Here is a 16,139-nt window from a genome sequence, read left to right on the forward strand (position 1 = left end):
CGTCCTATATAATTTGTAAAATACAAGGTTTTTTAACTTTGGAAATATTTTAACAGGTGTCTTAACATAAAATAATTAACACAGAAATTCCGTTCAGTGTTTAATATTCAAGACCGTTACAAATACTCTCTGAAATGTTCTACATAACATTTACCAAATTACAGATTTAATTTAATTATAATTTATTGAGGTTGAAATCCTTTAATAGCAATTAAATTATAAATGTTATTTTGTTTTTCAATGACTGAAGTTTTACACAAAAAAGCATATCGTGGAGTATTATTAACAATTCCTAATTAATTAATTAATAATAGCTATTTTTGACAAATACTTTATAAAGAAACCGGTATACTGCCATTGTGTATGCTCCAGTATTGTATATATACGGAATATTCATGGAATCTGACATTACGGTAAGCGAAAGCGGTCAGCGAGAAGTGAGAAGCCATTGATTCGTTTAGTCGAGATTTAGACGTCGTGCGGGTCGTGTGTGTCGGTCGACGCTCCGCAAAACCGCGCGTGTATTATTACGCGACGAAAATCACCAAAGTTTGATTAACAATTTGTGCTGTGTGGTGTTTAATGTAAGAATTTTGTTTTTAAACTTATAAACCAAGTTATATACGTAGTATTTTGATTATATAGTTGTCTAATTTCCATGTTGTCATTAATTATTGTTTACATAACGTAACGATTGCTTCATTAGCGTGAAGTAATGCCCTTTATCAAAATTTCCATCGAGTTAACACGTATTGGTGATTTTGTTCTCTACCCTCGGATGAACATAAATAATAATAAGTATTTATTTTGTATTTTATTTATAATTAAAATATTCCATCGATTCCTTACGTCCTGTATAAGTTATATTTAGATTTTTTTTACATATTTAAATATTTATCTCTACCCTTTGTTGAATATAAATAAAAATAAGTATTTATTTCGTATTTTTATCAATAATTCATAAATTCCATTTATTCCATACGCTCTTTAAACTTAATACTTTGATATTTTTATCGTCAATTAACGTTTACCTATCGTAAAACGATTTAATTTATTTAAATTTATTACAATCGACATTAACGATTTTCTATTGCCCATTAGATTTTGTTTTCTAGAATTTCTTCGTGTTCGTTAATATTTTGTCTCTACCCGCGCGTGAAAATAAAAATAGTAATCAATTTATCAATTTCGTCTCGTTATATTTCACACCTATTGTACGATGTTATAAGAAATAAAATTACGTATAGTAATACGTAATAATATTTTGATAATTTCCTATCTTGCGTTGCACAATATAGTGTAGTGATTAATTATTGTTTACGTTTCGATTGATTAAATTAAGTTAGTGTTTTATTGTTAAGCATTCTCAATTACCCATTACTAACAAATTTTATTTATGTTGGCACGTGTTGGTGATCTCTTTTTATCTGTACCCGCTATTAAAATTATTAATTATAAACATATCTTTATCATAAGATCTTTAGAATAATGAATAATAATAACATATCTTTCTTATTTTTTTTTATATTAAATATTTGAAATATATTACAAGCATTGTATATGTACTTATTGTACTCCATACCTACCTATTATATTGCCATCACTTATTATTGCCTATTTGTTTACATAGGCAACGTATTTAATTTTGTGAATTTGTTTTATTGGCATTAAGTTTAATTCCAATTTATGTTATCACGTGTTGCTGATACTGATTTTATTAATACCGACACGGCACATAAAATAGGTTATGCCAAGGTGCAATAATAATTAAATATCTTTTTACATGATATTGTTACTTATATTAGATATATCCCATGTATTTGTGTTTATTAATCGAATGAATCCCCAGAGAGCATCATCAATCGGGCAGGTGTTAAAAAAATAAGCCAGTCACTGCAAATTGCTTAATATTAATTAATAATGATTCCTTGTAGGAAGATCATCGTAAATGACATTTCGCACGTTTTACTACACCGGCGTTTTCTTTGTTAATTTTAAAATAATAATGATATATTTTTACCCCCTTATTCATAGACGCTTTTTATCTAAAGACGGAGGAATGCTGTGATAGCAAGTATGTTTCTCAATGCCAAACGGCATTAAGAAACAGACATAAAGCCGTTGAGATGGACTAATCTCAGAATAAGAACAAGCTTGTCATTGTTCTGAGGGACTAATATTGAGATACAACAATATTAGCCAATCACAACGGCCCTATGTCTACGCACTGCGAAGGCTGCCATGCAGTCAGCACATATAACCAATTTATGAAAATACAATTGTAACATTAATTTATGGTCAATTAAGATAAAAAAAACTGCGTTAATATAATTGCGAAGAGCCCCATTTTCAAAAATCCAATTAAATTTTTACCAACCGTTTTCAAATTAAGCGAGTTATCGCGTCTGCGACCACAAACATAATTCCATCAATGAACTACCAAAAACACCGCCATTTTTTAAATATCTGTAATAATTAAATTTTTCCTGTACTGCGTCGTAACAGTGGCCAAGTTATTATTTCCATAAAGTAAAATTTAAAAAAAAAAAATAGGTTCATTCCATTATTTTTACTATTGCAACAACCTATCTAATCTGTTCGACATTGAATTATAGGTATATTTTATTGTTTTTTGTTTATTATATTTTCACTGGATTTTACTGAACTCAGGTGAAGTATACTACTCATAGCCCTCCACAAGATTCTCATACAAATGAATGAATCGAATCCCTCCAAGCCGAATTTCGGCCACGGCGGCCAATCTCAACGGAGATCAGCCAGGTACGCAGGATATATTATAGTGCACAAGTGTGTGCGCACTACACAGGTGCACTCTCTGTTCCTTCACTCTCATAGTTCGGTGAGACGGCAATCCGATATGACCGGAGAGAGCTCAGGCGCAGGACCAACGGCTTTACGTGCTTTCCGAGGCACGGGAGTATCACACCGCCTACTTCCAGACTCCGAGCTGCGACTGAATAATGTTTAAGGTGGTAAAACCCAGTCACAATTATTTTAGCCCGACCCGGGATTCGAACCCAGGACCTCAGCGCGGCAGTCGTACTTGTACCGTGTACACTTACAATTACGCCACTGAGGCAGTCAACTCATACAAATAATAAGTCAATGACTTAGTATTATCCGATTGATTGTTATATTGTTGCGAAATAAAATGTTAGATCACTACATATCCGAGCGAAGGTTCATATAACCTGTTTCTTACAGGCTTCACTTTATGTACAATCAAATTATTCATTATTATTAGATCCCTTTCGGAAAATTTCACCTTTCGCCACTGCTACATGTCTGATATTTTTTTATTCAGTTCGTTACTTTTATTTCCACACAAATTTTATTTTGAATTGTTTTATTATTGGTCACGGCCAAGTTTTTAATTTTTACATTAAACTGACTTCAGAAAAAACACCGTCTGACAATACGTTATAAGAAGAAAGTAATACTTAAATGTCAATAGTATACATTCTTAAGCAAATATAATAAATATTACGGATCATGTTACCCACCCAGGTGCCTCACATAACCTACCTGCCATGTTTTCCAAAATTATTTTTTTTGTGTTGTAATGTATAACACTTAAAGTTTTTATTGGTGCTTTTATCATAAAACATGTTATATTTATATTTTTTGTTAATATTCCCTCACGAAATAAATATGTATATTTTGAAATTAAGTGGGCTATCAAAGGTTCCGTTACCTTATAGATTATTAAAAGCACTCGAATAAAAATAACATACATAAACATATAATTATTTTTTTTTGTTAAATTGTCATTCATGTTATATTTTCATTATGAATTGAGCTAATTAAATATAACCCATTTGTATTATAGTGCCTATACATAATTAAATCCAGAAATAAAAAGATCCTAATATTCAATATTCCTACCTACTTTATACTATATAAAACATCAGATTCAATATTATATTACCTTACAATTATTAAGACTGGTTATTTTAAAACAATGTAAAGAATCCCAACTGGTACATTCAATAAATACGCGCCATGACGTCAAATCGTCCGAACCCTAAGTAAATCTGCATATAATTTTACTCGCATTCAATTGTATGTATATTTCGACGTATTGTGAAAAAATAGGCTATCTAGAATCAAACACGTCACCGTATAGTTTCCCCACTTTATTTTTATGGGGCATACGTGTAACAAAGTACATAAATTATAAATCCACGCGTCTGCCGCATGCCCTTATTTGTAGTATAATATCAGCCCTGTATTATATACTGTCCTACTGTTGGGCAAGGGCCTCCTCTATTACTGAGAGGGATTAGACCTTAGTCCACCACGCTGGCCAAGTGCGGGTTGGTAGACAATTTCTTAGGTTTTCAGGTTTCCTCACGATGTTTTCATTCACCGTAAAAGCAAGCGATAATTCACAAATACACACATATTTTTTAGAAAAGTCAGAGGTGTGTGCCCTTGGGATTTGAACCTGCGGACATTCGTCTCGGCAGTCCGTTCCACAACCAACTATGATATCGCCGCTTTTTATAGTATAACAAACAATGAAATAATGATCACATAGACAAATACGGTATTAGTCTATCTATGCTAATGTTAGCGTCGTCATTTTATGCACAATTACAGTTATAAGATCCTAAAATGGATAAAATCGACCGTTAATTAAAGCAGTATCAAAAATCCTTTTTAGTCTCTGTTGATTTTGTCCTAACAAAACACTATAACTATATCTTATCCTTAATATTAAGCTATAGAAAGTTTGTTTGTCTGTTACGCTTTCACGACTAAACTCATTCGATCATGATGAATTTTACACAGCTAGCTTATGCTAGCCATCTAACAGTCTAATTCTTAAAAGGAAACCTATAGATAATTTTGTTCGATTTGTTTTTAAAATATTTCTATGAAACTGAATTTTAAGCGGTAAAGTCGAGACTAGAAGCTATTATGCAATAGCAAGTAACAACAAGTTAAATCAACCACGATTGACATAAAACTTGGGTAGTTGACTAAATTTTTTTGTTATTGATCACCAACCCAATGTACACCGATACATATCAATAGGTAAATTATAATATTATTTACTAACTAAGTGTCATTGTAGTTATAGGTGAAGACTGCATGTAAATTATGTATAACGAAAATGATTGTCATCCATAATCTAATAAAAGAAGAATTTTTAAACTCCACGCAATAAGAAATTTGATGGAAGGTGTTGCTGTTGAAAAACATAAATTTATCAAACTGTGATGTCACTGGGCTTAAGGGTGCATAAAAAAGAATAGTGTGATTACCCCACCACGACCCTACTTTCGCTCACAATAATATTTCAAATATAAATAATTGCTTTATATTTCAAACAATTTTGATGCTGATTAAAATACATAAAATTATTTTGCGTTTTTTTTCTGTTACATACGTATAAAATACAAAATCAAACATAAGAAAGTACCCTATTCATAAACCCTACTGTTAAATAACATATATGTATAATAAAGCATCCATATCGGAAGAAAAACCAATACGAACAACAATACACGTCCGTAATAAGATAATATTTTAAATACATCTGCTAAAGGAAACCAGTTTTCAATACAAATTACAATTATTTACGATCGTTCTGCTTTTTAATGTCTACAATACTTTGATCGTAACCTTCATGCCGACAGTCACATATATCAATACTGCGATATACATACGTGAACACAATCAGGTTCGAAACTGAATACTTAATTACACAATAATATATTTATACACAACACACAACATCACGCATTTTATCCCCGAAGGGGTATGCAGAGGCGCAACCATGGCACCCACTTTTCGCCAAGTGTGTTCCGTCCCATGATGTGATAGGGGGCGAGCCTATCGCCATATCGGGCACAAATTCCAGACTCCGGGCTGATACTGAGCAGAAAAACCCAAATATCACTTTGCCCGACCTGGGATTCGAACCCAGGACCTCAGAGCGCTGCCGTACCGCGCACGCAGTACAACTACGCCACCGAGGCAGTATATATTTATAAACCGTATTTAAATGCTTTTTAATATTAATTACAAACGTTGCATTTTGAGTATATATTGAAAAGTCGCGCCGTTTTGCACTATTTTCAATTGTGGAACAAAATCGCAGACGCACTTGCGTACAAGTATACTTGCACATGGTTAGACAACTATGGTAAGAAAATTATTCTTGAAACAAAAGAACCATCCGTGTACAATTTTCCTTAATTTAAGGCTAGTTATTCAAATACCCTCGTTTTGATCGAATTTTTTGATTTTTCTATGGCTGAAAACATGACACTTATAAGTTCATTAGACCGTAAATAATTTCGAAAAAACTGCGATAGCGTAGTTAGGTGTGGAACGGACTGCCGAAACGAATGTCCGCAGGTTTAAATCCCAAGGGCGGCAAACCTCTGATTTTTCTAAAAAAATTATGTGTGTATTCTTTGTGAATTATCGCTTGCTTTAGGGTGAAGGAAAATATCGTGAGGAAACCTGCATACCTGAAAAATTCTCTATAGGAATTTCGAGGGTGTGTGAAGTCTACCAATCCGCGATAGGCCAACGTGGTGGACTAAGGCCTAATCCCTCTCAATAGTAGAAGAGGCCCGTGCCCAACAGTGGGACAGTATATAATACAGGGCTGATATTATATATTAAATAATTTCGAAAACAGTGACAATTTTGAATGGTAAAGTTTTATGTTTAGCATAATAAACTAAAAAAAATAAGTCAAAATACGGGTAATGATATTTAGAATATTGTATATTTTTTTTAAAACGGGCCTCATTATTATTTATACGACATTATAACTAAAAGTACGCTCGTATGTTTTCATCAGCTTGACCCGACCCCTGTATTTATTTATATTTTAATATTAACTTAAGCTATAAATATGCGTTATTTATAAAACACATTACTTTTGTTACAACGCATAACCGCTTTATTTTTTTATTATTCGTGGTACTCAAGAGACTAAGCTGAATATGTCAGGTTGCCTTAGCCAATAACTACTTTATAAACGTATACGAGCAGTACATAAAAATAAAAGCAGTATATCTGTAAAAAACTACATTGAACTGATGCAAAGTATACCAAAATGAGGTCGGACCAACCTGACATACAACTAATTGAACGTCGAAGATCCTATACTACCTGAATATCTTGATGAATGAGAAAGGTTTACATACTACATAGTAAATTATTAGCTTTCGCTAGTAGCTATGTTGATTAAGGTTAATATTTTTGGGGTGGAATAAAACTGAAAAAAATCCTCTTATTCCAAATAAAAGTCCCTTCTCAGATTGACTATTCAAATTGACAGACAGAAAATACTTGTTTTTATATTCTGTATATTTGTTTGAATATTTGCGGTGCAGACAGCCACAAAAGTAGCTTAACAATTTAAAAATTTCAAAACGCTACATATTAACTACAATCGAAATATTACTTTACCTTAATCTAAATTAAAGCTTACCCTTTGAAATTTATTTTACTAAAGAAAAAGCGGTTGTGCATAAGGAAACAAAAGTTTAACGGCGATTTGAAAATTTTAATTTGTTCAGCCACTCTTGTGCCTGACTGTACAATCTTGGAAATATCCTTTAAAAAAACTATGATCATGACTTATAAGTACTCAAGTATTAAATAATCATTAAGAATTATATTTTGAGTGGTGTTCGAAATGATTAATATTATTTAAACCAAACATACAAGTGTCAATATCATGACATCAAATGGGGAAGTCTACGATATTCCTCGGAGCAACAGATTAAATATTATGTTAAATGTATATACATACCACAAACTAGACAGAAAGATGGCATCATGGAAACGAAATGTAGGAAAAAGCCCTGGTAATAGAATTTACCGGTCTTAGTCAAGGATGATATACCTATATCAAAAGGAATAAGCACAATCCAAACTACCCTCAACAAAAACAACATTGCATTGCATGTTCACATCTGACCTATAGGCTTTTTATAAACCAGGCACATAAAAGGTCGCCTTATCTCCTAAAACACGTTTCAGAGATCTGAATGATACAATCTTGACTGCAAACGAAGTCAACACTCGTGATGCCCTTCTCCAAACTGTTATAACTTATAACCGCCTCGCTGGCGTAGTTGTGTTGTGGTACGACTGCAGTGCTGAGATCTCGGGTTCGTTGCCCGAGTCGCTCGCCCCCTATAACATATTTTGAAAATTCTGGAAATTACTAATGCAAATATTTATTGATAATAGCTGACCCGACAGACGTTGTCCCGTCTTAACTATGAATTTGCAGCGCGCATTCTGTCAATCGCTGACAGTTATTTCAAACAATTGACAGTTATATAAAATTAATATTTTCGTTAAGTTTTCTTAAATTTTCTAATTTTCCGCACAATTTTTTGATTTTTTTCTTTCATAAGAACCTTCTCCTGACAATAACAAACACAACAAAAAAAATAGTGAAATCGGTCCAGCCGTTCACGTGTGATGGCGTGATTTAGGGAAATAGGAATTCATTTTTATATATATATATATAGATAATTGAATGTGTTTAACTATCACTGGTTCAATTCCTAGCCCAAAGAATACCAGTGGACAGGTCCGGATGAATTTGGCTTCCTTTTATACAATCAGACGAACAACTTGCTCCTCTCATTTAGTTGCAATAAAAACTTATGTCGAAATACCCACAATAGCTATAAACTAACACAGCAAAAACTTTATAGGGTAAACAAATATTGCTCACACATGTCACAACTTTATTACGACGTAGCATTATCATAATGCAATAAAAAAAGCAAATATTGGCATTAATCCAACCGTTCCATAAAACAGGTCACTTTATAGGCAGTGTAGACTAACTACAACTTATTTCGAAGTGTGTTTGGTACGACATAAGGTTTTTTTTACAGATATAACAACGTAAATTTTATAATTGTATTAAAAAAATTATTAATAAAGATGTAAGGTTTATAATTATTATTAAGGATGCAAAAGGTTTTTTGTTTTTCACATTTAATTAGGACCTGCCAAATTAACTCAGTTTCATGAAATTAGACAGCCTAAATAAGAATAAAAATATAAAAACCCCAATAATTTTACTTTCGATGGAGCCAGCTATTTTCTAGAAAATATTTTTTTGAAAAAAATATCTTGTAGATTATAGTTACAATGCTCTGTAGTCAATGACTCTCAGCTCCAGAAACAACGGCTGTGTTATAAAACAAAATGAGTCAACCAATTGTGCCAATGAATTTATATTGGTTTGAATCATAAGCACGATCACAATCTTCTCGTTTCTTGTAGAAATCAAAACATTGGGAATATGGCATAATAGACGGCAACCCACTTGAGCACATTACCGCGTGGTGGGGGACATTTTCTAAAGACGAACCTCGTTTTTAAAAAGGGTCGGGTGCTTTGTCCTTTGCGCTGGCCAAATCAGGTTGCTTAACTCTCACACCTTAATTTTTTTTATAGTAAACAGGTTACAAATATGCAGGTGCCCTCATAATGTTTTCGTTCCCAGCTAAACCATAATATTATAAAGTACTGTTGCTCACAGCTTGGCTAATATAAGAGTTTTTCCCAGATAAAAGTTCCGCTATATAATTTTCTAGGGTAAAAAGTCTTAAAAAAATGCTTATGTCCTTTCCAGGGTTTCAAATTATCTCCATATTAATCGAAATGTTTTCGGTAGTTTTTGAGTTCATCGCGTTGAGACAGACAGACGCAGCGAGGGACTTCATTTAAAGTATAATAAGGATTATACCAGCGCCTATAATCAAAAACTTTATTCTCTTTCTGGCGTTAAATAATAAATCACGTACTCAGCTATAAATATTATCTCAATACACAACTAAAACTAGATATAATTCAAGTTTACGATGTCATTTCACCGAGCCATGCCCTTGACAAATAAAATCAATAAAGCGAATGAAGCATACAATGAAAGAATGCTTTCTCCAAAAGGGTTTTATCATCTATTATTAAAACCTTATGAATTCTGTTATCACGTAATTGTTTCCATATGTCAAATATCTCAAGAGTTGATACGCAATATAGATTGCTCCAATATATGTGTAATACTTTTCACATTTTTTTTAAACATGCGAACATACATCACGAATACGTGAACAGCTTAATTTTAACAAGAACTAAATATTTGATATATTGATGTGAACGAGTACACTTTGAACTACATTTAAATCCTGACCTTGCCTACTTATCAAACGATATTAATTGCATAAGTTACTAATAGATTTACTGTTTTTATAGTTCATTCGTGCTAATTTCATTCACTACCATCGTTTGTTATAAAAAAATCAATCCTGTTCATTACAATGGGCAAGTGCGTTAGTAGGTCATTACCACCGGAAGACTCCTCGCTCTGATAGCTCTTTTATATATTAATTTAAGTGTTTTTATTTCAGAGAACTGCATCGCAACACAAAACAAATTTTAGATTTTTTTACGTTAAGAAATCTTTCCGTGTTTTCGTCTTGTACCAACCCTTATCGTCTTCTTTATAGATTCGGGGCAATATACTTTTTCTAGCACTTTTTTAAAAATATTGACAGTTTGTACAATCGGCCGCTTGCATGAACCCCCTTCGGGAAAGGGGCCTCGTTATATAGCTTATTTACATCAACATAGATAAAGAAATAAGAAATAAATTTAGAAATTGATGTGTTTAATAAATCTCCAATAAAAACAATATCTAAGTTACAAAATAAAAAATACGATAAATTTTATAGAAATTTGCTGTTGCTAGCACAGCTGGCATAAAAATGCCACTGATAACCTGATTATACCACTCGAGAACTCTCCACGCTTGTCTTTGTCTTACTGAAGCAAATGGCCATTAGGCAAAACCTCGACATATTAAACGGTCGATGCTTGCGCTCAAATAGTTCAAATGCCGATAGATAAACCGATCCTTTTTTTTTTACTAGCACACCAACACTTACATTGGATATGTCTGCTCTATTCTTCGTTTGAATTGAGAACATCAAACATTTATCTGTATCGGGTTAGGTAAACTATAATTTTATAGCGCAAGTTAGCGGTTCGATTGTTACCTCATGTATTGACATTAAAAGTATACCCAAAACTTGGAGGTACAAAAAAATAATAACTTATACATCGACTTACAAGCTCAGAAAATTCTAAATTCATATAAACTAATACAGTGCGTACACCAAATTACTAGAATACTCGTTAGAGATAAACAACATTAAAGGCAAACATAGATTTAACAAACTATTCGAGATAAGAAAACCATTCCTTGTATCAAAACATGAGAAATTATTTCGCAGTCTTAAATTATTAAAAGTATAGTTAGATGATAGTCAGTCAAGGACAGATAAAAACAATGAACGATTATAGAGGTGTTAATAATGATTGGGCTAGAAATTTTAATAGTTGTTCTAGGCTAGATGTTTGACATCGACTTACTAATTAGCTAAACATAATGCCTACGATAAAACTCGATAATAGTATTATTTATGACATCGTTCTAAATCGGTTTATACGCACATAGAAATTTCGTGTGCAAAAGGCAAAATATGATTGCTCATAGTTATTTGGCAAAGTTGAGGAATGATGTATTCACAGTCCTGATAATTTGCTTTAGTAAAATTAATCAAATTGAGCTCATTCATCAGCTAGGTCGGTTTTGGGATTTAAGTGCTTTAACCTCGTGTCACGGCAGCGACATGTGGTTTAGCCTCGCGATACTCTAGTCAAGAACAGAATCGTGTATGCCCAAGAAAGAGTGCCCTGCGTCGTCTTTAACTCTCCGAGACAAATCAAAAACTTAGACCATTCCAAAATATATATACATCGTTCAATCTTTCTATGTGTTGTTTGCGTATTAACAAATTTATAAATTGACGTATTTCATCAATGTAATTGCTAATTTTATGTTATTTAGTGGAACTGATCCATAACCAAATATTGTCCCGCAAACATGACTCATACTTATCACAGACGTCTAATTGAACAATATTTTTCCACACATAATGCTAATTAAGTCACAATTATTGACATTAGATAATTTCTTTGCCTACAGATACGAGCCAGATGGATTACTGCATTGAACTCTGATGTGCGATAACCTAGCTTCACTTCCCGAAACTTCGACGTAAACGTATCTTTATTAAAGGTTAAACTGTGATTAGTGAAAATGACGCCGGGAGTGACGGAAGACATGTCCTTAGAACGGAGTAACAATAATGTAGTCCCGCTCTTACCGAGGACTACGGTGCGATTGGAGTTCAAAAACATTACGTGTACAGTAAATACATTTGCCTTGAACAAATTGCGACTGGGTAAGTTATTTTTATTATTCATGCCTTTTGTCCTTTTAAAAGTAGGCAGAAGTGTAACAAATGTCGCTTTAATAATAATCATATAAGCCCTGTATTACGCTGTCACACTGCTGGGCACACTGCCTCTATTACACACGGCCTTATTCCACCGCGCTGGTCTAGTGCGAATGGTTAGACTTGACAGGACCCAAATATTCCTATAAAGAACTTCTAAGGTATGCAGGTTTTCTCACGATATTTTTCTTCACCAGTAGGTCCTATAAAAGGATTTATTTATTTCCATGCTAATGTAATTTTCACCGTCCGAGTCGAAATTCTAACCAAAAATCGCTTTGATTAACAATCAAACTGCTATGCCACTTAATTGAGAAGGATTTTATAAAGAAATTATTATTATGTAGAAATTATATTTGTATTATGTCAAATCATTACCGTCTATTGTGTAAATACACTTTGTGTAGGTCACACAACAGTATTTGTGTCAAAGTCGTTGGTAAACTCCGATCGATAACTTAACATTTCTAACAAGTTATTCCATAATAAAACCGACATTTTATGTAATAATTTATGCGCAAATAAATATAAACGGCTTTGCCTTCTAATCGGTGATGTTTTATTTAGAAGATTTACGCAATTAGAGTGGATATTTCGTTATTTTTGGTGTCGAATTGACATCACTACATAGTATAAAACAAAGTCGCTTTCTCTGTCCCTATGTGTGCTTAAATCTTTAAAACTACGCAATTGTAGTATAAAATCAGGAAAGCACCGGTTTCATCGTATTGAGGGCCGATAAAGTCGTGGTCTTATAACTAAGGTCCCTTTTTATGTTACACTTGCCCACTTAGACCCGTAACACAATCATTATATATTGCCTCTTTACCAATAAAAGCCATAAATTATACAATTAAGAACTGCTTTGTACCTTTCTTCCAAATAACAAAACAGATAAAAGAAGTTAATAATTGATCCAAAATGTTTATTAGTAAAACTACGAGTCATTTTCATTTTACAGCATACATTTACATAATTTTGTTTAAATTTATCTTTTAGCAAACTAGATTAAAACTCCAAATACAAAACAATCAGTTTTTTGACCATTTAGATGTTCTATATACATACATAATATAACGAGAAAACGAATTGTATATATTTGCATATTTTGTCCATTTCACCGGTTTTTGCATATAATATATAATGTCTGATGCATATTTTCGGTATATTAGGTGATATTATCATTTTACTTCCATTACAATAACTAACAGAGTGAAATGTACATAACTGACTTTCTGAAAATTTAATGCGGGGTATTTCGTGTATCTATTTTACCTTGGGACCTTTTTGTATATCATATCCTTGTTAAACAAAAATCCATATTATGTGCGGATTGGTTGCAAATGAGAAACTTTTTTTGCCCTTGCAAGTCATACCTATGCTTTTTAAGTAATAAGTAGTTTGCTTTCATTAATTGATGTTGCATATTTTGGGTGATTTCTTGCATATTCCGGATTTTTTACGTTGCATATAATACGATCTCTACATCATATCATCAGATCATCTGATTATAATGACAAAAAATATGTTCTTACCAACGAACGTACTCCTCAGTTGAAGACAGTAGATAAAATCTATATATGGGCTGTCCAAGAAAAAAATATGCTTTCACTTTTACTTTTTCAATTGTTAGGTATGCCAATACAAGAAATTACTTCGATTTTTCATCGCTATAAGGAGACTTTCCCGTCCTCACACCCACCACTACAACTCCTGTAAGTCAGGATCAGCAGTGGCACGCATTTTATGACACCGAGCAGTGAAGCTCAGCGACTCTCAGGGAAAACTAATATGTCATTATCCCGCAACGAAATTAATCAAATAGAAAGATAGGGAAGAGTTGGAAATATTAATTGTCCACTTCCCTCCAGAGCAATGCGGGTGACAAAATCATGATGTAAGGAGGCGATTTAACCTCAAGGATAGTGACGTTTACAACTAGATAAGCTAGTTATAAAGCACCACGGATAAAATTAAATGAAAGGGATTTTTCATCGCTATATGTCAAGGTTTTTATTTTCCAGGTAAAGTTATACCTACAGAAAATTTTATTTAATTCTAGCCTTAACAAACTGATAAGTAATGCTCCACTTACATACGATGAACATATTTTATGCGAAGACGTGCATGTATTATAAAATTGAATATTCAATAGTATACCCTATTGACTAGAACCTAGGATGCTTAATAACAATTTCCAATCAAGGGTAAAAACTAACCGTCCAGTAAAATATGCAACTATCGATGTTATAGAGTAAAGTTGGAAATGTAAATACAGACCACTTTACCTATAAACTTTAATTAATTGTGTGTTCACCGTTTTATTGCATTCTTCCGCATTTTATATATAACTATTTGGATGTAAGAGACAAAAGTTATCACCGATTATTTTTCTTTGTACGGCTTATAATAACTATGCGTGTTGGATACTACATTTTCGTTAAATGTGCAAATTCTATTTGCTAATGGTTGATATTGAATACGTCGTGCATAATGAAGCCCGTATTATGATTAATATTATAATTCCTTAAATAATCAATAATTTATAAATCTATATTCAAAACTTATAATTAGAATAAACTAAATAAATTCACATATCATTTACAATAAAATATTTCAAAAGAATGTAAGAGACGAATATACGTGACATAAAGTTTACGACCAAGACAGATTATAATTTATAAGTATAATAAAAACAGCAATAATAAAAATAAAAGCGACAAAAAAATTTAACGATGCCCTTCAACAAAAGACACGTTTAACGCTTATCAATTTCGTTCAAATATCTAAATAGAAACATCATAATAATACAATAGTTCAATACAAATAAATATATGTAATGATGAGTGAAGACAAAGACTGTTTTGATAATAAAGGCCACAATATTTAAATATTTTTTATATTATTGTATAAACTACTAACTGTGCCCGCGGCTTCGCTCGCGTGGAAATTAGTGTCTCACAAGGTTTTTCCTGGTTAAATCCCGGTGAATTCTAGCATAAAAAGTAGTACATAAATCTTCCTCTAGAACAGCACTATCGTTTAGTAAAAAGCATATAAAAATCCGTTCAGAAGAGTTTAATAAAATCGATCACATACAGACAGACAACTTTTGAGGACTTTGTTTTATAATATGTATATTGTAATACCTTACTTTATACTTATTACACAAAAATGTATTGCAAGGTATATTTCCCAAAAACGTTTTTATTGACAACCCACGAAACTATAATAGCATAATAATGTAAAACACACAAATTAACTTCCAAATTATTAAGTCCTTGGCTACTAAAATTGATATTGAATTTACAAAAATACGCAACTCACGCAAAATGATGCACATTTTTTTTTATTTTAATCCTTGGCGAGTGCAATCTTTTTCCAATAAAATTTAACCAATACAGACAATTTGTACCTGAAACTTAGAGCTCAATGATTCAGAATGATATTTATACGTATCAGGCCACAGGTGCAGAGCAGGATGAAGGATTATGAAATAAAATGATACTCTTAATCAATTAATCTGATCAAATTATATTCAATTATAGAAGGAACGAAGATTATTTATTACTTACACAATTTAAAACACAAATAATGAACAAAAAAAAAATAACTTTTATGTCAACTGTACGGTGCGTTTCAACTATTTGCGCGTGGTAAAGTCAACTTTCACAAAATCAAAATAGCTTTTAAATACGCCATTCTCGGCAACAAATATGGGGGTCATATCAGTGCATATTAAGGTTCTCTATCGCC

The 16,139-nt window shown here is 32.4% G+C and overlaps 1 protein-coding gene across 1 annotated transcript in view; it reads left to right on the forward strand.

Annotated features, from left to right (window-relative positions):
* Positions 1-402: 402 nt before the first annotated feature.
* LOC115448846 (ATP-binding cassette sub-family G member 1) overlaps positions 403-16,139 on the forward strand; it is a 55,680-nt gene continuing 39,943 nt past the window's right edge. The window contains exons 1-2 of the mRNA XM_030176420.2: positions 403-584; positions 12,071-12,329. Of these exons, the coding sequence (XP_030032280.2) occupies positions 12,185-12,329 (145 nt within the window). The 5' untranslated portion in view covers positions 403-584; positions 12,071-12,184. The remainder of the gene's footprint in view (positions 585-12,070; positions 12,330-16,139) is intronic.

This window comes from Manduca sexta, chromosome 24 (genome assembly GCF_014839805.1).
Source record: "Manduca sexta isolate Smith_Timp_Sample1 chromosome 24, JHU_Msex_v1.0, whole genome shotgun sequence".
NCBI lineage: Eukaryota > Metazoa > Arthropoda > Insecta > Lepidoptera > Sphingidae > Manduca > Manduca sexta.